Genomic DNA, 25,454 nt, shown 5'->3' with positions numbered 1-25,454 from the left:
CTGGGCCGATTATCAAGGCCAATATTTAGCATTTTGGGGCATATCGGCATCTTCCTTTTTTTTTAATCCGACGCCGATAGGAAACCCATTCGAAACTGTGTTTTTTTGGCCCTGATGCTTCTCCCTGTCTACACTATGGAAGCCCTGAATGGTCATTTACTTAAACTTTAGCTACTTATTTTTTAAAGTTTTTATTTGACTAAATAAAACATGCTGCTAAGCGTGAGAGCTGTTTAATAAACATATGCTTGAAGGCATTTGATTGCAGTTAAGTGTTGGTGTAAGTATTGTTCAAATTTTTTACGCCAATATTTTCACTTTGACTGCAAATGAATATCGGCTTCAGATTTCAGTTATTGGCCTCCTTGCCTACTAATAATCAGTATCGGTATTTTTCACTTCTTCCTAATTTGACTCCTCTTTCCTTTCCATCAAGTCTTACCTTATTTTAATGCATATAGCTATTTTTCTTGTTTTCCTGTAAGATATCACATACTTTAGAGAAAGGGTAGAGGAACTTATTGAAGGAAAAAATGATGAAATTTTTGTTTTGTTTTTTTTTATTTATTTTGTTTTTTCTTTAGTAACACAGAGCCATGATACTTGAATATTACTTTTAGTTTTTTGGAATAGCTGTAAAACATGTATCTTTGTATTCTGTGTTATTAATGTCTCTCTTTTTTCTTTTCTGTCTTCTTTCTCTCTCTCTTCTTCTTTGTTGCTGTTGTCGCTGCCTTTTTTTTTTTTTTGACTTTTTTTAAATTATTGACTTATTTATGTACCAATTTATTTATTGTCACAGTTGGGGGACACGTGTTTTTTTCGACACCATATAAATTACAAAAATGTAAAATACTGTCATCCTTGGGTTGAATTTAAAAAGATTTGTATTGAAGGTAAAACATGATGACAATGAAAAGTATAAAAATAATAATAATAAACTTAATCTGCAGAGGAAAAACAAATCCATATCAGTATATCTCTAGTTTTATTATCTTTCACTCGGGACATCCCTGCCATCCCATTTTCTGCTCTTCTTCTTCCTCCAACTGTGTTTTATTTCAACAAAATTACAGTTATACACCATGCTGTGTAAAAATCTGCTTTGTTCCTGTTTTGCCCAATCATATTGCATTTCTGTGGTGCTCACAGCTGCTACAGTTGTTGCTATAAAGTTAACGAGCTGTTTCAAGTTTCAAGAAGCACAATAAAAAGAAAAAAGAGGGAGGGTTTGCCTTTTTCAGACATTTATACAGAGAGAATAACCAGCAGGCACCGTCAGAGACACACAACACACACGTCTACTGAGGAACACCTGCTTTAACTATCATTAAGTGAGGATGAATTATGGTAAACAGTAGAAATATGAAAGGGGGAAAACGGGGGATTAAAAGCAGATTCAGTAACAAGATAAATCAACATTTTCTGTGAATAATTTGGAGCATTTAAGGAAAAATATTGAGAAGACAAAGCCTGACAGCACAGATGCATCAGTGACTGTTCAGAAATCTCCTCTGGTCAGAGAAAAGCACGACTGTAGTGACAGCAGTGCTGCATCACGCAGGCCTGTCCAGACAAACGCCAGTCAGCTGAGATACAATTGTGTCACTTTCCAGAGTGTGGTGACAGCGTGCATTGTTGGTGGGGGCGACCAGCTGGGGAGCTTTGAGAGTGTGTGTGAGTGAGAAAGAGTGTGTGTGTGTGGTTTTGAAAGGGTTGCGGATCGGGGCGCTCAGGAATGCTGGGCTAAGTGGGCACAGAATCATGTGCATGAGGCTGTGTGTGATGGACAATGAAAGCCATCCCGCTCGGCTCTAAAAGCCTCCATTCATGACCGACCTGAGTCATCTGGTTCTGCGCGGCGTGAAGAGAAAACTCAGAGTTATTCCACCACAGCGTGCTTAAAAACCAATGCATCTGTCACCAAAACTCAAACTCAGACTGTTTCAATATTATGACAGACGTAAGCTGAGGCAGATGTGTTTCCTGACTCATGTTGAGGCTACTTTTATTTCAAAATGACCGTGAAATCAGCTGACAGGAAAAAAACTCTAATCAGGAGAATCAATACCTTGACCTGCACTGGAGCCAAACCACAGCTTTGAGTTGATTTAAGCATATCATAAAACACCATGTGATGTTTGTAAGAGCTAGAAAACAAAGGAAACAATTTAATTTAAAAATATTTAAATGAAAAATGCTCGTTTCACCTCCACTGTCAAGGTTTCATCTCTTTATAATGTGTCTGTGTGGAAATAAAGCATTTTCCCGCCTTTAGTGGGTCACATGACCAGCTGCACGGAACTGTCACACAGTGAGTGACATCATCGCCAACTGCTGCCCTCTCAGAAGTGAACTGACAGAAGGTTTGGTAACTTCTTCTCATAAATGCTACAATTTTGACCAAATCTCTCCAAAAATAAAATATTTTTCTTGTAAATTTTGTCAGGAATTCATTTCTGTCAATTTTAAAGCTGTACCACTTTCACTTTTTTGTCTAGACGCCCAAATGTGGCAGCTTGTGTCGAACTGGAGCATTCATTCTGCTGGGGGGAGCTGAGAGAGCTTCTTTGGGATTCACTGACAGAAAACCATCGGAGAAAAACCTAATTTCAAACATCTTTAGTAAAGCAGGGTCCGCTCTGTTATCTGAGCTATTTTCAAGCGATACCATTTATGACCTCAGAGGAGATAATTTTTCAAAAAGACCCAAAAAGTCTCAAACTTTTATTTTGAAAGGCAAATTACTGGCTTCCTGTTTGAGATAGGTAAAGGGTGTCAATATATGATTTCTGCGTCTCAATGAGACCAACATTTTCACGTTGGTTTGATCTCTCTACCACGTTCCTACTGCACACAAGAGCCATTTCAGCGTGTCTAGGTGGCGCTAGAGAGCAAATTATGGGATGTTGGGGGTCAAGTTTGATATTGTATCAATTTTTTTTGCTGATTCTGAGGTGTGTGCCAATTTTGCTGAGTTTTTTAACACGTTTAGGGGGTGAAATTAGGGCTCAAAGACCAGAGGGATGAAAACCCAGAAGCAGAAGAAGAAGAAAAAGAAGAAAAAGATATGGAGCAAAAACAATAGCATCCTCTCTCCTAAATAGGGAAATAACAGAAGAAAACTACTTCCTCCATAGTGCCTTCACAGAATAGGAGCTAACAAGAGGGAAGAGAAAAATCACACTGCCATAAAACTGATGAGCATACACAGCATGCTTTCTAAATATATAACACTTTTTTTTGTGTATTTTTTAAAGATTTAAACACAGGACGAGTGTTGGTTTAATTTCACCCCACTGCTCACAAACAGTAGGTCAAAGAAAGCAGAGAGCCAGGCAGAACAAGAGGACAACTGCCTCCTTCCTGCAGTGCTGCTCTGCTGCTCCAGGACTGTCACTCAGCCCGCGATGGGTCGATGGTACACGCCTCACTCGGTCCCTCGACAGTCAGAAAGAGTCCAGCTCCCCAGCGCCTCAACTCTGAAAACTAGGAAACCAGCTCAGCCTGCACGACCCAATTAGAAACGTCCCCTGGACGGAGGATGAACGTCAGTCTCTGAACTATCCATCAGAGAGTCCCACATGCTGGCTAGGAGCAGGGCTAAATAAAGCAAGTGACAGTAACACCTCCAGTTACGTACCACAGACTGCCTGCTTCATCTCTTCAAAGTTTTACACTGATCAGGGGAACATTTCAGGTTTACAACAGAGAGGAAAAAATGGACAAAAGTTGTGACTATTTTTCACCATAAATCCATATTATACTGAATTAAGAGTTATTCAACACGTCTCTATCAGACTATGCTCCCTAGAAATGTCCCTCATCATTTATATCACAGTTTAGACAAAGTGTAAAAGACTTATGGCTCAAAAAAGAAGAGAGAAACCTGTCTCTCCAACTCTACATTTAGTGATGCTAACACAGTCGACATTTCCTCCATGTTTTGTCCCTTGTGCTAACTGCAGACCTTGAACATGCCACCACCTGACCTCCATCAGCTCATATTTCTGCTCCTTTTCTTCACAGTTTGCTCTTTATAACATCTATAGTAAGAAGAGCAGAAAATGTTGGTAACACAGTTGATGAACAGTTAATGCGCCCCATGTACAGACAATCGTTCTGATGAAATATTGATGAGGAGGAGCTGAAACATGACACGCTTTCTTCAAGGTTCACACCAAAGAGGATGGGACCTCAGCTGATTGGGGTCATGTGACTTTGGAGCAAACCATAGCTGATTTAAAGGGATTTATAGGGGCTCTTCTCCCATCATATTCAAGTATTCTTTCAAATATTTTAAATGTTTCCATTTTTATTTATTTTGAAATTTAAGAATTTTCATTATTATCATTATCATTGTTATTATTATTATTATTATTATTATTATTATTATTATTATTATTATTGTAATTATTATTATTATTTTGAAATTAAGCTAAATTCTTCAATTTTTTTTTTTTTTAAATTTTATCAACTTCCTTAAATTTTTTTAATTTTATGATTTTTTTTTTTATGCTGAAATTTTGAATTTTTTTATTAAGATTTAAATTTTCAAATTTTGGATTTTTTAAAAATAATTTACATTAAAATTTATTTTTACAAAAATCTTCACATGAACAATTTCATAAATTTAGAAAACTTATGGATTGAATAATTTTTCACCAGACTTAAACAACATAGACAATCAAATCGATGAAATATTGATGAGGAGGGTCATGGGATGGGTCATGTGACTTTGGAGCAAACCATTGCTGATTAATAGGGTTTTTTTTCAATGGGTAAAAAAGTTGACACAGATTTCTCAGACACACACAAAGTGAATTATTTTACCCAAATTATTCATCTAAATATTTTTAAAACAGCTTTGTCATGTTTTAATGATTATTTTGAACAAATAATGCTGAAAATAATAAACAAAAACATGTTTTCTAGTGTTAATTTTGAAGAGTAGACTTGATGTTTGAGAAATTGGACAGCTCAAAAACTGAAAATTACAAAACATGATTTTCAATTGGGTCCCTCCATGTCCATTTCGCCTCCACTGTCAAGGTTTCATCTCTTTATAATGTGTGTGTGTTACACATTCCATTTTCCCGCCTTTAGTGAGTCACATGACCAGCTGCACGGAACTGTCTGTCAGTGAGTGACATCATCGCCAACTAATAAATGATGGAACCTGTTCACTGTCTGTATTAAATGAAAGAGAAATATCAGCCAAATGAACCACTGTAAAACTGGTATTTGGTCAAATGGATAACTTTACCCCATGGACTTGAAATGAACCCCTAATTATAGAATCAGGCTCTCCATACTGGACTCAAAGAACTGAACCTGAACCTTTCTCTGAAAAAGCTAAAGAGCTGATTAATGAGCGTTAAAATAGGAGGCATGCGTTGTGACCCACATTGCGTGTTAATAAGGGCAATCAATAGAGTGATGTCAGATTACATGAGAGGACATGCAGCCTGTAGTTATAGTCAAAGATTAGAGAGCAGACTGGTGACCAAGCTGCTCTTTAATCACTAAAGAGGCTGAAAAAATGTGCCGGCTTTAAAAAACACTCAGTTTGTTGTTACAGACACTTTAAAAAGCAGATTTTTTTCCAGTAACTAATCAAAAAAAGTTTTTAATGTATGCCAAACTCTTCAACCTGTGCTTTAATGTAGACAGAGCTGGTGTATTTTTGACAGAGCCCTGGGACTCTGTCTCAATGTCACTGTCATCTTGTGGCAGTCTGTTAATGAAAAAGAGAGTAGGTCAACTATAAAAAAAAAACTTGAAAGATGTTTTTGAAAGACAGTTACATCAAGGAAAAACTGAAAAACTCTGGTGGTTTTTGGATCTTCTGTGGCTTTAACGAGGAAGTGGCAAAACTTTTCTCATAGTAAATCCTGTTCTGAGCATGCTCAGTGTCTTTGTTTCTGTCAGAATGATTCAGATCTATTAAATGACGCAACTGCCGTTCACACAAAAACCAACAAAAATAAATGGTTTCTCCAGCTCATTAGCTTTTATTTTCCCCCTTAAGTGTCCAATCACCGCCGAGGGAGCAGATTCGAGCCTACAAAGGCTGAGCTTATGCTCGCCAACACCCAGTTTTTGTGGCACAAATGTAGTAAAAAAGCTAGAGTAAGTTTTAAAGACGTTAACAGCACCATAATAATAGCTACTTCAATTAAAACGCCTGGTCTTTTTTGTCCATTTTTGTCAATAATTTTGTCAAAAAATGCCCTATGTGTAAATAATTTACACCCTTTTATTTACCATTCTTGTGTTATAAAATACCTAAAACTGTGTGTTACAAAAAGGAAAAGGACAAAAACGGAATTGAATTTTCTTCATCTTTCTTTATATAAATTCTTGAAAAGTGCAGATTGAACATTTCTGAGATTGCAAATATTTAATTCAAACTATTTTTCAAGAGCTCAGACAGTTTCACATTTTTTCACAGCCGTCTGAGTCCATGTTACAGGATGTACAAGTTGTCAAAAAGCCAGGCGTTGTTTTATTTTAGCAGTGGTAGACTCTGAAACGGTTCCTGTCCACCTGAAGACACAGACCAACTTGACACGTCCGCAGGACAGTGTCCCCAGTGTAAACAGGATGGACAGTTGTCACATGGTGTCCATCCATTTGACAAAGAGCAGCTCTCCGTCACGTATCCAACCGGATGGATCTTCTTTTTGACTTTTTGTTGAGCGCATTTTCTTGGGTTGTGGGGACACCAACCCTGCCCTGGCGGTAAGTGCCACAGGCTCCAAACCCTTGCTGGCTAAGGTGACGAAAAAGGAGCGCGACCACGTCAAAAGAAAGCCCGTTCCCTGAAGCTGCATTGGTCTTGCCAGTGTAGAGCTTGTAATCTACTGTGTAGCCATTTACGTCAGCCAGCACAAAGAACTTCAGCCCCCACTTTGTCGGCTTGTCCTTCATGTACTGCTTCATTTTTATCCGGGCTTTAGTGGCAACCATCCTGTTTATATAGTTTATATACACACTATATATTCACAGCTTTCAGGGGCACTTTGATCGATTAAAATTGTACGAAGAAGTGAGGAGTTACGGTAATTTGAAATGCACTTGTGCAGCGGTGTCACCGGTGATCCCATGGATGTAGGAAAGGAGAAAGAGGAGCACAGAGATGTTGCAGATTTCCACAGTGGTTTTATACGTTTGACTGAAAGGAGGAACTCTCAGACTAAATATGAAGAAAGAAAAGAAAAACATCCCACGCTGTCAGCATCTGTCGTGCTTCTTTTCAGGGCGAGCATTAGCTGCTCCAGCTAAAGTGGAGGGTAACAACAATCGCTAACAGCTTTCCTGCAGAGCGGCTGTGCAGCCCTGGCACACAGTCAGCTCTAACACACTACAGCTGCATGTGTGTGTGTGTGTGTGTGTGTGTCACACTGCGGTCTGAGTGCCAGGCGGTCTTGCTCTCTCCTCCTCCACGGCCCTGTTTCTCCTCCTCTGCATGAACACACAGAGCTGACAGGTGAACAGGATGAATATGTTCACCTTGTCACTGACAGACACGCAGAAGACAGGAAGTCAGAGGGACGTCCTGACCAAGCAGCTGATGTCCTCAGCTCTTTACAATTCAATCCAGCTGTCCATTGATATACAGTAGAGATGGGCAATGATTATGGACAGGTATGGACAGGATTATCTTCAGGTCGCAGTTTTATGCCGGAGCTGGACAGGAAGTTGTGCACGGAAACCATCTAAAATGCCCAGTGACTTTCAAAATAAAACAAACCAGATGGTATTTAAAGTTCCCTTGAGGAGTTTCTCAGTGATCTTGACTAAGTCTCTCTTCAAGATATCTGCCTGATCCCAATCCACACTTTAAAACGAGATCATCAGCACCAATATGGGTTATTCCTAAATGCTACTTCTTAGCTTCAATCGGGTAGGACCGGATTGATTTACAGCTCGTCTAAATTTCTATGACAACACCACGCCGGCTGATGAATTTTAGTAGAGAGAAAAGAGAGAGATGTTTTTCTCTGCTGAAAATGATTTCTGTGATTAATTTAGTAGTGATGGTGGACACTGGAGCCTAACTGTCAGACAGAAAAAGGACAGAAGAGCAGAAGAAAGAGAAACAGTAGAGAGAGATAGAGCACAAGCTAAAGGCTAACACATGAGCTAATGGCTTATACGGGAGCTTAAGGCTAAAACAAAAGCTAGGGGCTAAAACACAAGCTGAAGGCGAAAAAATTAGCTAATCGCTAAATATGGGCTAAAGGCTGAAACATAAGCTAAAGCCTTAATAACATGCTAAAGCCTAAAACATGGTCAAGACTAAAACATTAGCTAAAGGCTAAAACATGGGCCAAAGGCCAAAACACAAGCTAAAGGCTAAAACACAGGCTTAAAGCTAAAAATTGAGCCAAATGCTAAATCATGGGCTAAAGGCTAAAACATGGGCTTAAACACAGAAGCTAAAGGCTAAATCACAAGCTAAAGGATAAAACATCAAGTCAAGACTTAAACCTGAGCTAAAAGCTAAAACAGGAGCTAATAGCTAAAAAATGAGCCAAATGCTAAAACATGGGCTTAAGGCTGAATCAAAAGCTAAAGACTGAAAAATCGGCTAAACACTTAAACATAAGCTAAAGGCTAAATAACAAGATACAGACTAGGGCATGGGCTTAAACACTGAAGCTAAAGGTTCAAACAGGAGCTAAAAGCTGAAACATGAGGCTAAAATCCAGGCTAATGTGTTTGTGCTAATGTTGCCTCCAACCCACAGTCAGCAGTTATTCTGCAGTGGTCTGTTCAAACTTGAGAGTCTATCAATAAAATGAAGAGCCAGGTTACGTTAGCTCTGCTTGGTGAGGTTGGAGTTGGTAGATGAGCTCTGGTAGGACAGAACCAGGATTCACTAACGTTACACGTTACAGACACGTCTCAGAGCACCGGGCTGTGAGGAGAGAGAAATATAGCAGCTGCCAAGCTACGCTACAAACTGACAAAGTTAGCTTGTTGTCACGTTGTCTTGTTGTCAACAACAGCACAACGTAGTTGTACTGATAAATACCTTCCCTCTGGGTGGGGTATGGGTACCTTCCACATTTGAAACGAGGTAAAAAATGGTAAAAAATATCAATTCATTTAACATATTTCTTCTTCAACATATAACCTTGCATTGCTGCGTTCATGTTCAGCATGGAAAATCGCCAACTCTTCCACTCCCTCACATTCACATAGATGCATTTAGGTACCTAAATATGGTACCTTTGATTTCACATAAATCGGTACCTGGTAGTTTTGCTAGAATTCAATTGGGTCCTTTAAAAGTAACTAGTTTGGTACCCATCCCTACCTCGTGGTGTTGTTTCCAGTAAAAATTTGACTTGGACAAAGAATTTGTTCAAAACAAACACACATCTGGTTAAAAGTCACATCTTTAGGACAGTGCCTGTGAGACTCCAGGCCAGAAGGTGGCGCTGCATTCACATTAAAACAGATCCTCCTCACAGCATCTATGGCCTGGCTACTGTCACAAACTGACATATTGAACGAAGCCAGACACGTCAGCAGTTTACCACATGAAAGCTAACTGGAGCTGATCTTATGGCTGTTTACATCACAAAAATAACCTGAATCTGAAAACCTAGCTCCCTTTTCTTCATGTAACTCCTTGTTTGCTTCTTAGGTGGACACATTTTGAATCTCAGCTGTGCTATCCACTCAGAGATCCAGCTTTTTTTTTCTGTTTTGGAAATGAACGCAGCCAAAGAATCCACTCCTCTCCATGAAAGCTCCTTGGGATGAAGGGCATTACACAAATCAGCTGCAGGCAGGAAACACATGAAGAGCAGAGAGGCTTACGATCCGTGATGTTTCCTCTAAGATGAGAAAACAAGGCTGCTCTGCTCCCTCTGACACAGGTTTCACTGATTTTATGTTTAAAGATTAACAGAGAAATAAAAAAAAAGCTGTAAGAAACTAAAAAACATGGAAGTATCTTGAGTGGATGCATTAAGCCTGGGTGTAAACAAACCTACAAACATGCACACATAGTGGAGGAGGAGGGGGCTAATCTCCATCCACTTTCGTAATCCACCACATGATCACCTCTCACCCTAAACGTGTGTGCGTGAGTTCAGAAAGACCAATCTGGACCCAGACTGGGAGGCTTTTGCTGACCACTGCATGGCCGTCTTAATACTCTGACAGCTTCTTCTTCCCCGTTTCATCCTCTTTGTAAACTGTAACTGGATATGACAACACAGCTGGGAGCTTATAATCTGACGCAGCACGGCCCAAAACGCATCCCAGAAGTTATGAGTCAAAGAAACTGTTTTTCTACTTCAGGAAAACTGGCTTCCCTGAAATGCTAATCCCTTGTTTTTGCTATTTTACTAATGCCACGGTGTCAACACGCCAGCTCTTTCCCCGCTCCACCAGGAGAGGACAGAAGGCCTCTGCAGAGATTAGGAAGATCATAACCACAGGATTAGTGATTAGCATCTTACTTTCAGGGATTTCTCATTTGTGTAAGTGACGGAGGGTGTGTGCTGTTAGTTTACGTGCTGACAAAGACAGAAAACTGATTTCTACAACTGGATGTGTCTGAGCCACAGAAGAAAAGAGGATTATTTTGTGGTGCTTTGCTCAATAAATAACGCTTTGGATTATTCAATCACAGCAACATTAACGTCAAACATCTGAAACTGTGACTAAGGAAACATTTATAATGACAGATAGCATTAGCTGGAGCATGATACGCTGCGTCTTACTCTCTTGTGGGTAATGAGGTTAAAAGCTATAATCTGGATGGTTTCAAGATGGGAAACTAAAGAAGAAGAGGAAGATGAGGAATAGAGGCTCTTTTTTTAAAAAGTAAAAACTTCTCTTTTTCCCAAACACTGTAGGTACCGATACGAGGTAAAGTATCGGGTTGATATCAGCCTTTTGTTTCAAGGTATTCATACTTTTGAAGGCTGCCGATACCAGCAGCCAATACTCTCGGCAAAAAAAACTCTTACGTAAAATAAGTCCTCCTCACCAGTAGTTGGCGCCTCATTGCTGAGGTTTAACACCATGACAAATGTGCATCAGGTCCAGTTCAAAAAACGAATCACAGACTCAGAGAGAGTTGTTTGAGTTTTTATTTTTATTTTAAGCCGCAGCTGTCAAACAAAAGCGTGACGCCGTAGCAGCGGGACACAGTTTACCCTGCTAATAAATCCAACGAAGAAGAAAAACGCGACACAGTAAACAAAGAGCAGAGATGAAGACATGCAGCATTTTGTTCTCTCTGTGATTGGCATGTAGCTCTTTGATACAAAGAACAATCAAACTTTGTTTCAGAGAAGTCTGTGAGCCGCCAGGAGAAATACAGCCGCTGTCGGGGTAAGTGATGATTCTTTTGACCAATCAACGGTCTGCAGTGTTGTAGCTCCACCTTCTGAGAGCGGATCAGTTCAGTCTGGCACCCATACGAGAGGGTCCTAAAAAGTGGGACGGCTCCTCTCTGTTATTTGGGGATCTGTCCCAGGATAAGTCAGTGCGCCGTACCGAGACGAACTGAACCGGTCTGCTTGGTGGAAACGCGGCTTTTGTTGAAATTTTATGTATCATTGGAACAAGTGGTATCGGTGAGTACCCAAGAGGGAGAACTCAATAGGGCTGAAACGATTCCTTGAATAATTCGAGTAACTCCATTACAAAAAATGATCAAGGAATTGTTTCATTAGACCCCTCTGGCGACTTCTTTACAAAAAAGCAACTACGGACATGTCTCGCTTCTTGTCAGGAGTTTGGAGACTGGCCGCTCCAGAGCAGAGACTACGAACAAACTGAGCTCACAGGTTGTTGATGGTTAAAATATCAAGTAGCTCTGGTGCCAAATCAGCTCAAACACAGCAGGGATCATCATTTCAGTCTAAACATTGCAAAGACTCAAAACCTGATCATGAATGTCTTACTCCTACTTAACCCCCTGATGCTTGTTGTCGCAAATTTGAGACATACCCTGTCAGGTCTTGATGCAGCTAAAATGACCTTTGTATCTCATTATTACCTGTTGATTCATATTCTACACAGACCAAAGATTTTACCAGAACCACTATGTCACAATATATTGGTCAGTATACTCAAATTTACAATCTCCACTTAATTTAACACCTTTGCAAATTGCAAAAACACATTAAAAAAGCTACATTTACAATTGTTGATTAATTCAGGCAGTAAGGGGTTAACGTGTCTTGTATCTAATCAGATCTTACTGAACTTGAACTATATCATCTAAAGTCATTTGTTTTTCACCTTTTTCAACCAAATTTTCATTTGAATAATACCTGCTCTTTAACTAAACAAAAATTTGTTTTATCTGATTACTCGATTAATCGATTAATCGATTAATCGATGGTATTTTCAGTAGGATACTCGAATATTCAGACATTCAAAAGCTGCAGCTCTAATACAAACATATTAGAATCAGTCTAAAAAAAAGTGTTATCCAGCATCCCTCCTGTTTAGGGCAGGGAGGTAAGTAAGAAATCACTGTGTCCTCTGCTCGTTGGCAGGGCCTGATGGATTACTGATAAATTACAGTTTTGCAGACGCCTGAGGTTAAAAAAGTAATGAAAACTGAGTTGTTTAGATGATAAACAAAGGATTAATGGTCCAACATTGGCACTAAAAGGTGCAGAATGAAAAAAATTGCATGTACTTCATTTATTTTGTCTGAAAGCAAAGCAAACTAATGAACTGAAATCCTTAAGATAATCAAAACCTCCACAGATGTATCCATCCTCTCCTCTGTGTTTGTCTAGAGCAGTAAAACCCTGTTACCCTTTTTCTTGTAAACACAGTTTTTCTTTTCCAGTGATTATCCACTCTGTCCAAACAACAACAGGTTCATCAGTTTAGCTCTGACTGCAGGAAAAGACGCGTACGGTTTGGGCAGCTGATATTAATCATGTCCATGTTTCCACTTTACTCTCATCCTGGAATAATGCACTTAAATGTGTACTCTAAGCTCATCATTCAAGCTGCACACACAGAGCCGGGGAGGGGGTCGGAGGTTGTGGTGGACCACGGATTTTCAGCTCAGCAGAGCATTAAGGTGAGTGATGAGGGGGACATCCTCGATCTGGCCTTAACCCCTCGCTGACAGATGCTTCCTACTTACCCACACTTCTTCTGCTTTACACCAGTCTGTTCTGTTGGAGTCACTCTGCCCTCAAACTGGGAACCACGTCAGGCATGAAATAAGAAGAAACTACAGATATTTCTGAGAAAATTGCTTTTAAAACAGCCCGGGGCTGAACACGGCGCTGCATCGTATTTTTCATCAAAACAGCGACAGAGAAACGAGTCTGTAGCAGAGGTGGTTTAAAAAAATAAGATTTCTCAGTAAAGGTATGAAGCATATTCCTGTTTGATAGCAATGTGTTAATTTAGCAAACAGTTTCTGATGGATGTGTAAATAACTGAGACTTATATACAAATATTTTAAAAGTTGCAGGAGCCTAAACAAAGATTTTATGTTTGCTAAATGTTCATAAGTTGCAGGAATACATGTTAAAAATGTTTTTACTGAAGAAGTTAGATTGTTTTTATTTCTACTTCCTGTTATGTGATTTTATCTTGAAATGCAACAGGAAGTGAATGTGTTTCAGACAAGATTATCAGAGCTTTGCAGAATGAAGCGACAGATTTTTGGCCCCTTGTTACATTTCTTATTTTTAGGTATTTTTTGCCACTTATAGAGACATTATTTGTGTAATCTGTCTTTTTGTGATATTTACATTCATAAAGTAAACAAACTGACGGAGATCTCCAGTGGATTTATTTTTTATCAGACAGTGGATGAGGAATCTGAGAGTCCAGAGCGTTAAGCTGTTGGCTTCACCACAAGAAAACTGCAAAAGTCAAACAGGAGACTGCAGCGGTTTGGTGTTAAAACAGGATTTAAAGCAATAAAGAAGCAAAATTATGATTTATTCATTTTTTAGTGAGTGAAAAGTAACAAAATAAGACACAAACGGTTGAATTTGTCATGTCTGCATGTCTTTCCAACACTCAAGTTCCTGTCAAAACACGACCAAGGATTCAGACCTGGCTCTCTGGTTGTTTGACTGTTTGACTGTTGCATCCTCAGATATCAGCGGAGTAACAGCAGCCTTTGACATGCAGATGATGTCACGTTCCCTTTCAGGCACATCACAATAAATTTTGATTACCCACAGCCCCCTGAACGTCCCCCTGAACATGACACGACTTGGATAGAGAAGCGTGGAGTGTACGTTAAGACAGAACAGAATCAAAAGAGAAGAAATGCCAAACAGGTTGAAACAGGCTCCAGAAAAAAACAGTACGCATGTTTTTGGCACATAACACAGCTATTTAAAACACTGATAAACACAGATCATTGGTTAAGAAGCCACCTTTAGACAAAAATCCCACATTTAGTAACTGAGTTTTGTCAAAGTCCAGAGATAATCAGAGCAGATTTAGCTCCCAGCTGTCTGATCAAACTGTTGCTCTGTTTATCACTGGCAGCTACTCTGAAGCTTTTGATCGTTCCTGAATGCAGCTCTGCTCTAACGACTGCAGCTGAAAACATAAAACCTGTCTGAACTTCCTGTAAACTCAGAGTTCATGTGTCGGGAGTCAAACTCGGCTGCAGACTCAGCTGACATGTCTCAGTTTTAAGCAGATTTTAAACCACGTATTGTGCTCTAAGATTTGCGAGTCAGCCCGTCTGGCTGTGTGGGCTTAACTTTACGTCTGTTGAGACTTCAACTCATTTTTTGGGGATGTCTGCTTTCACTGAGTATGACTGACTGTTCAAGAAAACCAACAGAAAAGGAAACACTGCAGTGACTTAATCTCTTATTGCAGGGGTGGCCAACCTGTGGCTCACGAACTGCATAAAAAATATATATAGATATGATTAGTGTTATGAGTAGTGGTGTGCTAATCAATCTAAAATATTGATATATTGATGCCAATGTTGGGATCACAATTGATCAATACTTGGGTGATGAGATTGATACTTAAGTTTCGGTTTCTCTTCTCTACATGTGCTCCACTCAATTGCTCATGTGCTCATAGCTATCTAGACAGATAGATGGAAATCTATTGCTTTTCATTTTATGTCATTTTGTTTATGTGTGAGAGGAAGTGTGCGTGAGACCACCTGTGTGATGTGGCTTTTTGTAGTACCACAGAAATTTTTGTGGCTCTTGGTGTCTGACTGGTTGGCCACCCCTGTCTTATTGGGTATACGATTCAAAAGTTTTGCTTTCAAAATGTCTTCTGCTAGTTTCAAAAAGATTGCTTTTCTGTTGAAAAAGTCTTTCACCAAAACTCATGCAACTCCTAACAGATTCACTCTTTCAGATAAATTTGTCCAAATTAGGAATAGACTGATTATTGGCTGGCCGGGCTGATTATCAGCACCAAAATGAAGAATTTTGAAGCATATCAGCATCTGCTTTTTTTTTTAATCTGGCGGCCATTAAGAACTTAAATTTCATCCTGTGTTATTTTAGCTCTGATCCAGCCACACCTACCATCTGATTAGGGACACTCAGAGACATTTTTATGAAAAACTTGACTTACTGTAGAAAACTTTAGGAAGCTAATTTATTTTTTTGAGTTTTTCAATTTTTTCGTACCAGTACTCATTGTAAATTTTCACTGTCAAAAAATAATCTTTGTATATATCTCGCTCCAATATATATATATATATATATATATATATATATATATATATATATATATATATATATATATATATATATATGTAAATAATAATATTTTTCTACTTTTCTATATTTCTTTATATTTCTTCAAATTTCTAATTTTATATTCTATTATCGTATTTTATTTTAATTGTTATTGCATTACTGCACTTTGTTTTTTTCGTGAGCTGCTTTGACAAAAAAATTTCCCCCAAGGGGGATCAATAAAAGAAAATTCTATTCTATTCTATTCTATTCTATTCTATTCTATTCTATTCTATTCTATTCTATTTAACTTAATAAGACAGCTGCTGAGCCTGGGAGCTGTTTATTAAACGTATGCTTAAAGCAGTGGTTTTCAAAGTGTGAGGCACACCTCCCCTGGGGGGCGCCAAAGAGTTCAACAACAAAAAACAAAGCACAAAAAAACAGCATTAATAGAAAATAATCTGAACTAGCAATGAACGCAAAAAGTATAGAAACAAGTGCACCGTGGTTTCATCTTTATTTTCCCTGGCAATTTCCGCCATACTGAGTGAGTATTAACTTTGCCATGGGCTATGTAGAGAGTGGAGGAGAGTTGGGAACGCGTGACCGATTTGATGACGACTGATATTTATAGCTGCGTTTTTCTTAGACCGGATTCTCCAAGGCCACAGTGTGTACCTTGTTTACTGTGAATCTGTAATCTATTTGCGTTTGAAAAGCTGTCTAAACACTTTGAAAACCCACGGCTTAAAGGATTTTTAAAAAGTTAAGTGTCGGAGTTTGTATTATTCCAAATTTTGACACCAATTTTTTCACTTTTACTGCGAATGAATATCAGCACCAAATATTGGTTATCGGTTTCCTTGACTACTGATAATCAGCATTAATATCAGCCCTGAAAAAAAAATATCAGTCCATCTCTAGTCCAACTTTTTCAACATCACTGTACAGAAGAAAGCCAATCTTTAAAAACCACAAACACTCTTCAGATTTTTCACTCGGCTGATGTTACCAACACCCTGTGGCTGTTAAACCCACTGAAGGTTTCCTCTTTCATCAAAGAAATCAGCCGACTGTGCTCTTAAGTAAATGGGAACCTAAATACAGGTCATTAGTCGCAGCAGATCTGACGAGATGAAGAGACGAAGAGGAAGACAAGGATGTAATGAGTCTTATCATGTTTAAAGACAGAGCCTTTGGTTGCCATTTGTTTCTGCTACATCCTCGTGAAAACATCACTAAACACATGTTTTTGTGTAACTTTGCATCACAGTATTATCTCTACCAAAATTGGATCTATCAGCGAAACATCATTATCTGTTAATATCTGTGAACTTACAGCGTGAAAACACACAACTCTCCATGTTAAAAATAAATAAATCCATGATTTCTAATGGATCTACTGCAATAAAGAGGTGTTGACACATCTAAAATTTGAAGAAAAGAAAGCACAACAGTGTGTTTTGAAAGTCAAAGTTGCGTTTCCACCTGACTGACAGATTGTTGCTAATGTGAGCAACACAAAGAGCCCAGTGAGGATGCTTCCTGGTGTTTCTCAGACGGCTTTAATTTGCCTCTGACAAACAACACAAAGCAGAGGGAACCTGTTATTCCACCCTCCAGCCTCAGGCCCTGACATCATATACTGCAGCAGCTAAAGGTAAGCAGACACAAAAGTCCATCAGGATTCAGAGAGAAAGGAGCTTCATGCTTCTCTATTCTTTCAGGGACTGTGTGTGTGTCTCCAGAAAGCCTGTCACCAGGTGTGTGTAGGTAATGAAATCAGTCCCTGGGGGTGGAAGGTGACAGAGGAACAATAGCACAGAGAGGTATCAGATCACTCTCATCCGTTCAGTCTTTTGAGTCCTCAGCCCTGATCTGGCTCTGAGATTCTGGGTCAGTAGTGGCTTTTTAAAGACCTGATACGAGCCTCCAAGGAGATGGAGCTGCTAAGTAGGCCTGCGTTGGAGCCTGACACTTTTAAAGAGGATCTGACCTTTTCTGTCCTAGTCTGACATGTTGAACACCAGGCTTAGGTAAAAATACACACAGTGGTCAGATTTTAAACTAGCTGCAGAATCAGAAAGATGGATGAAAACTACAGGAACCAGACTTATTAATGCTGAACCACCAGTTGGAAACTACAGGGACTTCTACCACTCAAGACATAAAAGTGGATATTTTCCTACCTTTCACTATTTCTACTCTATTAGTTACTGGTTTTGTTGCTTAGTAACAGAATCTTGTATTCTTACCACACAAGCAGAGCAGATTTGGACCAGTTTTTTTTCTGTAGAACCTCAGAGCGGGTTCAGAAATAAATAAATAAAACCTTTGGGTATAACCATAGACTGTATATAGAGTGTATATAGAGAAGCCAAAATTCCCCATCACAGGAGCAGCCATTGAAGCAGTTGTGCAGCCAGAGCTGCGCAGGAGAGACTATGAGGAATTCTGGGAGAATCTGAGTGAAGCTGGGTGACAAAAATAATATATTTTTTCTCTTTCGAGAGTCTAATCTCTTCTTGACTCTACCTCCAGACATATTTTACAATCCCCGGAAAAAAAACACAAGGATGGCAGCTGTCAATCATCGTTAATTGTGACGTAAAACCTCGTTTTTAACCTTGTATAAATAAAAACGAAACTTTTCAGGAAAAAGAGGACTTGAATACAAGACAGCCAAATGATATCTTCAAATCACCACAACAATCAGACGTGAGAAACATTTCTACCGGGTGTATTAATTTTTTAAAGTTTGACCACAGCCCATCAGGAATGACTGGGGAGATGGATTTTTAAACCAATACTGCAGCCAGCCACCAGGGGGAGCAGTTTTAGTGGAGACCTCACTTCAAGCCGAGCAAGATGACGTCCATTTTTTTTACAGTCTATGAGTAAAAGATGCTACTGGGTGGGTCTCATTTGGGCTTGCAAGTTTTTGTTTTTATTTTATTTATCTATTTATTGTTTTTTTGTTTTTTTTTTGTTTTTTTATTTATTCATTTATTGTTTTTTTGTTTCTTTTTTAACTCTCGGATTGATTGATTTATTTTCTTTATTGATTTAATTTTTATTGTTTTGTTTTACTATCATTATTAAAATGTATATTTTCATTTATATTATGATTTTAAAGTTCTATTTGTTATTTTTTATTTTTATTAAATTTATTTCATGATTTTTGTGCACACATTTTTATGGGTATTTTACATATCTGTACCTGTTTATAGAAAAAATGAATTTACATATAATTATATTCGATATGAATACTTGGCTAGCACTGCATGCTGCTTTTTTACAAGTAATTTTAGTTGTTAGTAATCAATAATAACTAAAATGTTATTAATCTTTCATGAAAGCACCCACAGAATGTATAAAGCATGGATTTAGCTTTACTGCTGTCTGAAATGAAAAATTTTGAAGCCTATTGGTGACAGCTGCATGATTGAAAATGCTAAGTCAACCTAGCATGACGCAAAGAGCTGAGGTAAGGAAAGTCTTTAGCTTCCTCGCTAACCGCTAGCATGAAACAGCCTGTCAGTGATCTGGCTTTCGCAACCACAAGTGGATCCTGGTTGAACTGCAGCTTGTGGTCAGCATGAAAAGTGAAACACAAGCCTGGAGGTGCAACAGGTAGATATCATTTGAAAGCTGAAATGTTTTCCAAATTGCTGTGTAGAAACTGGTTTTATTTATTAATTCATTAAATACTGACTTATAATTTCTGTTCCACTTCGGATAGCGCACCAATACATTTTTAAACAGGAGATAACAAACAAATATCACATAGAGATAAGAGAAGCAGCCCTCGTTAACTGTCCATTCATATTAGCACAGATGAGTTTAACATAAATACGGTCACTCAACATTTCAAAAGGCCCAATAATCCTTACGCACACCTCTGCTCCACTGAACCCCTCACTCTGTCAAACATGTTTCACTGCCATTAAACCTGCACAGCTGAGCCTGCATTCCCCTCACATCTGACAGATAAACACCCCATCCTGAGTGTTTTAGAGGCTGACAGGGAGCACAGCCCGCTGCAGGATGACAAAGTCAAATGCAATGGGGGCCGGGCGGGTGTCGTGATTGAAATTCTCTCAGAACAAAACCTTGTTTGTGTGATTATTGTTGGGCAGGCTCGCAATGAGGCAAAAATCCATTCCACATGATGCATTCATTGTTTTCAGCCAAACACGCAGCAGGCCCCACAGCAGCCACAGCTACTGTACAATGGCACCCATCAAAAACAAGTGGGGGAACTCTGCAATATATAGGGGGGGTTGCAGTTTTGATACGGGCAATATTGAATACCAGACATTATATTAATGCAAGCAAGCACATGTTTCTGTCAGGGGAGTCTGGGGGTTGCTATCACAAAAAGCAAAGCAGCAGGAATGTTAATTTACAGATGATTAAAAGCCAAACAAACCAAACCAAGTGTTTACACATCAACAGGCACACTCCTACACACCATATGACCTTTATACTGAGAGAAAACTGCACCAGACTGTGTCACCTTTCAACAGGTGACGAAGCAATAAAATAACTGAACCATTTAAAGGAGAAGTGTATGCAGACTCAGGCTGCAAACCAGTTACTAAGGCTACACATCAACAACAGAGCACCTGAGCAGGAGTCATCCCATGTGTAAGGAGTTAGAAACCTCTCTTTTGCACTCACCTCTATCCATTTCTGTGCCTCCTGAAACGCGGAGTCTGCGCCGGACTCGGTCACAGGGTGATGCTGATGAGATGGTCCTATGTCTGCAGCGGGACTTGCCATTGGCGAGGAGGCTGTGCTCTCCAAGAGTTAAAGCCTTTCAAGTAGAGTAACAGCAGGTCGGTGGCGAGTTATTCCACCAGAAGTGGTCGTGGGTCGTGTCGGTTAGCCGGTTCTCCTCCGTTGGTTCAGGGTGTTGCAGCAGCAGCAGCACCGGCGAGGCGAACGAACCAGATCCTGCTCCCCGGTGTCACTCCTGTTGGAGTCTGTGGGCAGAGGATGAACTGCGTCAAGTCAGACAGATGGAAATACGTAGCTTCCGGTGTGCTGTACCAAAATAAAAGCTTTGGGTTGAGAGAGAATACTACAAGTCGACGACGATAAAACTTTACAACGTTACTATAGAAAAACTCAAGACAGCCACACACTACTCATCTGCAGATTAAAACTGTAAATTTACCTGTTCGTGTAGAAACCCCAGTCGGGAACCGTGTGGCGCCACCAGACCGATCTACCTCGGCTAGGCTAGGAGACGGGCCTAGCCAAACGCCAGGCAAGTATCTTCTATTTAACATCCAAAGATGTTTAGACAGTTGGTGCAGACATCAGTAAGTGACTGGCGTTTTCATTGGTACAAAATTTAACATTAAAGTGACCTGTGCGTGCTTAAACGTCAGCTGTCAAAAAACTCTAACGCAAAGCGGGCGTTTCAGCTAGGCCGCTAAGGTGGTTAAAACACTCACAGGCCACTAAATTCGATTGAACTTAAGTTGAATGTCTGTCTTTGACAACATCTTGGGTTTAATCAACAGTGAATTTGTTGTTTGAAGACAGTAGACAGCGCAAAGTAAAGGAAAAAAATGGGTTTAATGAGGTTGGGGACGTGCAGTGTTCGAAGGGAAGTGCTACCCTTTCAAATGTAATGTACAAATCTGCGCATGCGCACAGCAACCACTCCGCGCTTAAGCCATATTACAAGGAAATTAACTGTTTTTATTTTTTTTTTATTTACCGTTCTCTCTTTGTACAACATAAAAATACTATAGATATTTTTTATATGACAAATAATATAAAGTTTTATCTTAAATGTTGAATTGTAGGCTGAAGTTGTAACTATTTTCCATTGTTCAAGTTTCTAAAGCTCTTGTTGAAATTTTTTGTGGACAATGGCATCCTTAAAAAAAATGTATAAGGTTATGCCCTTATTCAGGGGAAACAAATTTTTTTTTCTAATTTGACAAATTTTAAACTCAAATTTGAATTGAATAATTCAAATAATAACTTTAAATGTATATTTACCTTTTTTGGGAAAAACTAAATATATAAAAACAATGAGTTTAATTTTATTTCTGATTTTTTTGAAACCTTTATCCATCAGGTCGCACTTTCGATAGTCTTCACATCTCAATCGAAAACCGGAAACGTATTATTCAGCGCCAGTTTTGGATCGGTAAAGAACATTTTAAGGTTATTACACAAAAAATAACCATAGTTAAAACAATCTAGTACATAAAGTTAACAATTGTGAGTCACTGAGTCACCAATCACTCCTTTTATTTCGATTACCAGTGATTCTACCTCTTCGCCAACAAACAATTTTCCAGACTCTTATTGTGGTAGTATAATATCGTAGTTTCCGGTAGTTATCCATCTGTTGCTCAATCACTTAACTCAGCTGGACCACAAGACTCGCACACCGCAGTATGATTCGCTCCAATGGACAAAAATACACAAAGCAGTGCCGCTCCACCATCAGCCAATGAGGGCAGCAACACTCATGGGACCACACACCCACTTTGGGTATATGGAGCAACTGAGCTGAGTTCACTGATCTGGAGCAGAAGAAATGTGAAAACTGAACTTTAAACACTCATCAGAATAAGACAACTAGCAACTAAACATTATAATAGTTGGATATATCTTTAACTTATTTTTTTATTACATCAATTTGACTTTATTCATTGTGCTTTTGCAAAAATAAACAATACAGTAACTGGTACAAAAGCTTGTTTTGATCATTGGGAAAACTTTTGCTGTGAAAGGTCATATCTGTTAACTGTTTTGATTAAGATTTCACCCAAAAAACACTCTCAGTTTGAAAAAATATATTTAAAAGCTTTAAAGACGAAGAATTTAACAAATGCATCCAAAAACCTGCACTGAAACATCAAGAAACTTAGTTTGATCATCTTTAATGTGGATTTTAAGTTTAACATGTCACTTATTTTCATTTATCCAACAAAACACCAAAAAATAGATAAAAATAAGAATTAGCCCACTTATGGAAAGAAAATCAAGCAGAAACTAAGTCAAAACAAGATGTAAAATCTGATTTTTGAGCTTTATAATTGAACCATCATTGTCTCATACTGTGGATAAATAAAACTCATTTTAGCCAATGAGGAGCTGACAGTTTCTTTATTATTGTTACATCTTTGCTGACCCCTAGTGGCTAAAAGCAGAAGTACTGATAAACTGGAAGGAGGAGCTTCCACACTGCTTCCCTGTGTGTTTCCCTCTCTCCAAGGCTCCTACTTCCTGGATACCAAAAATAGAGTAGCGTCTTCTGTCATAACTTTTAGTCCTTGATATCTCAGCCCAGTAGGAAACCATGGGGTGTTTGTCTCAGCAGTCTGTCTGTTTTCACGTTGCAGGCCTGAGTCTTGACCTGCAGGAGTGAAGGAGCCATCTGTGTGTGACAGGAGGTGCTCCTGATCTGGACAAACCACAGAGCAGCTTGGCAAGTACTGCAACTCTACAGCTTAATGTTGTTTTTATACTATATAAGAGCCATAAAGTAACAATACCCTGATGTGCATATGTTGCATTGTTTATTTACAATTTTTAAAAAGTGAAGGATTAATTTTTCAAAACAAAGGGTGCAGGAGATTTCTTTTAACTTCTTTTTCACCAAAATAGAATCAAATAGAAACACATTTCTCTTTTCCACAGGTTTTGGTTTTTCCCACTTTCCCACAGCTTCTGAAATGTGGCTCATGGTCGTCTCCGTCCCGCTGCTTCCAGCCGTCCTCATGGTGTCCACTCGTTTCCGTGTCAAAGCGTCCGCTCTGTGCCGTCGAGCCGTGGCCTGGGTCCTGAGGCTGGTGCGAGGGAGAGTGTGTGTGAGGAGCACCCACGCTTTCGTCTTCTCTGAGTGCACCCACGGCAGAGCTGACAGCGTCCTGGAGACCTTTGACCTTTACGCCAAGACACACCCCTCCCTCTGCATCAGCCCACAGACAGGTCAGTGTCCAGGTCACTTTATTTACAGAGGAAGGAATTAGAGGGAATGTGTGAAATCAGAACAACAGTGGTTGTGAGTTTTTTCTTAATAATAACAAATAAAGAAAAAATGTTTTTTGTGCAGAATTTTAAATTCAGGGCAGAAAAAGTCCCACAAAGTAAAAAAATAATGTTATATTCCTCAAGTTTATGACACTAATTTTCTGCTCCGTGATGATTTAATGAAACAACAAGCAGCCGTCTGTTTGCCCTCAGTGTGACAGCCTGCGCTCTGTGATTCAGTAAACACTCGGTCAATGATTTACTCTGAAACATAAAGATAATGGCGTGATGATGACTCATAAGCCCCTCCCCCCTGTCCCCTGCAGCTGAAGCGGTGGGTGAGGTGATGAAGCGAGTCCGTCCCTCTCGAGTGTTGGAGCTGGGGACTCACTGTGGCTACACCTCTGTCCACCTGCTGCGTCTGCTGCCCCCTGCTGGCAGGCTGATCACCGTGGAGCTGGACCCCCTCACAGCAGAGCTCGGGGAGGAGATCATCCTCGTAGCTGGATTCAAACACACGCAGGTACAGGAGGAGGTTTTTATTTTATTTAACTGACAGACTCAGAGGAGGACGCTGACTGACTTCACTTTCTGACTCTGAGCAGTTCCAGGTGCTGACGTCCAGCTCAGCTGAAGCCATCCCTACCTTACGTTCAAACCTAGAGCCTGATGAAGGAAGCAGTGAGGGGCTGGATCTGGTTCTGATGGACCATGACCCTGAGCAGTATCTTCAGGACCTGCTGGCTCTGGAGAAAGAGGAGCTCCTCAGACCCTCTGGCTGCTCGGTGCTGCTAATCCACAGGAACCAAAGAGCTGAGGAGGTCAGAGGCATCCTGGATCAGATCAGAGCGAGGGTGGACTGTTTCTGCATCAGGACGGAGCTCCAGGTCCTGACCGAGGTCTTCTATCAGAGAGGAGACTCACAGAGGGACAGGTGAAAGCTTTACCCACTCCAGGGTTATCACTGACTCTAAACGTGCTCAATAAATTATTTTCTACGACTCGTTAGAGTTCCTGTTTTCTTGGTTAAATCTTGTTTTTTTAAAAGGCCAAACAGCATTTTATTTTGTTTTCTCTTACTAAATTCATTTCGTTCACAAATTCATTCGTTACAATGCTATTATGAAAGTTTCTATTAGTGCTATAAATCAGTGGTACTTCAACTTTTTTCAGTGATTTACCTCCTGTGAATTGTTTTTCTGCCCATTACCCCCTGAAAAGCACAAAGCAGTTTGGGGTTGAAGAAAAAGACTTAAAACAGTGCTGTACTGTTAGTGTCTGATTAATGAAATATTCTTTTTCGACAATAACATTTTTGTTAACCCTGAAAATTGTGACTGGATTGACAGAAAAAAATACTACTACATCAACTATTTAAAAAAACTACAGACATGATAAAAAGGACAGATTTGTTGAAAAAGAAACAACTTGTCACCTTAAATGTCTTCCATTGGTTTCAAAACAAAGAGCTGCTCTCTAACCAAATTTCATTTTTTTTGCCAATTTTGTAAATTTAGAAAAAAAAAAAAACTTTATGAATATTTTGCAAATTTTTTAAAGTTTTTAAATTTCTTCTTTTTTTATTTCTGCAAATTTTACAGTTTTTAAAATTCCTTTAAAAAAAGAGTGTTAAATATTTTGGAAATTTTAACTAGACTTGACTATTAAAATTAAAAAATGTATAATTTTTTTTAGCAAATTTGTAAAATTCTGGCAATTTTGATTTTTTTTTTTTTTCAAATTTTTGAAATA

General features: G+C 39.2%; 2 protein-coding genes across 6 annotated transcripts in view; one reads left to right on the top strand and one right to left on the bottom strand.

The window, feature by feature from the left end:
• LOC141793075 (LIM and calponin homology domains-containing protein 1-like) overlaps nucleotides 1–20,956 on the bottom strand; it is a 128,771-nt gene extending 107,815 nt beyond the window's left edge. For all 3 annotated transcript variants that reach the window (XM_074673420.1, XM_074673421.1, XM_074673422.1), the window contains exons 1-2: nucleotides 20,878–20,956; nucleotides 20,379–20,683 (exon numbers count right to left, since the gene is read on the bottom strand). In XM_074673420.1, the coding sequence (XP_074529521.1) occupies nucleotides 20,379–20,480 (102 nt within the window). In that variant the 5' untranslated portion in view covers nucleotides 20,481–20,683; nucleotides 20,878–20,956. The remainder of the gene's footprint in view (nucleotides 1–20,378; nucleotides 20,684–20,877) is intronic.
• Nucleotides 20,893–24,693, top strand: LOC141793076 (transmembrane O-methyltransferase-like). 3 transcript variants are annotated; one of them, XM_074673426.1, is made up of 5 exons: nucleotides 20,893–20,970; nucleotides 23,072–23,157; nucleotides 23,370–23,660; nucleotides 24,029–24,225; nucleotides 24,308–24,693. In XM_074673426.1, exons 3-5 carry the CDS (start codon nucleotides 23,405–23,407, stop codon nucleotides 24,638–24,640), a joined length of 786 nt encoding a protein of 261 aa, XP_074529527.1. In that variant the 5' UTR covers nucleotides 20,893–20,970; nucleotides 23,072–23,157; nucleotides 23,370–23,404; the 3' UTR covers nucleotides 24,641–24,693. The 3 variants fall into 3 exon arrangements, with proteins under 3 accessions (XP_074529527.1, XP_074529528.1, XP_074529529.1); XM_074673427.1 differs by having other exon boundaries at nucleotides 20,968–21,025; XM_074673428.1 differs by lacking the exon at nucleotides 20,893–20,970 and adding an exon at nucleotides 22,928–22,973.
• The last annotated feature ends 761 nt before the right edge of the window (nucleotides 24,694–25,454 follow it).

Source organism: Halichoeres trimaculatus, unplaced genomic scaffold (assembly GCF_033239565.1).
Source record: "Halichoeres trimaculatus isolate MK-OKI-2021-1 unplaced genomic scaffold, fHalTri1.1 fHalTri1_scaffold_7, whole genome shotgun sequence".
NCBI classification, from domain to species: domain Eukaryota; kingdom Metazoa; phylum Chordata; class Actinopteri; order Labriformes; family Labridae; genus Halichoeres; species Halichoeres trimaculatus.
This window is presented reverse-complemented; position numbering and strand designations above follow the sequence as displayed.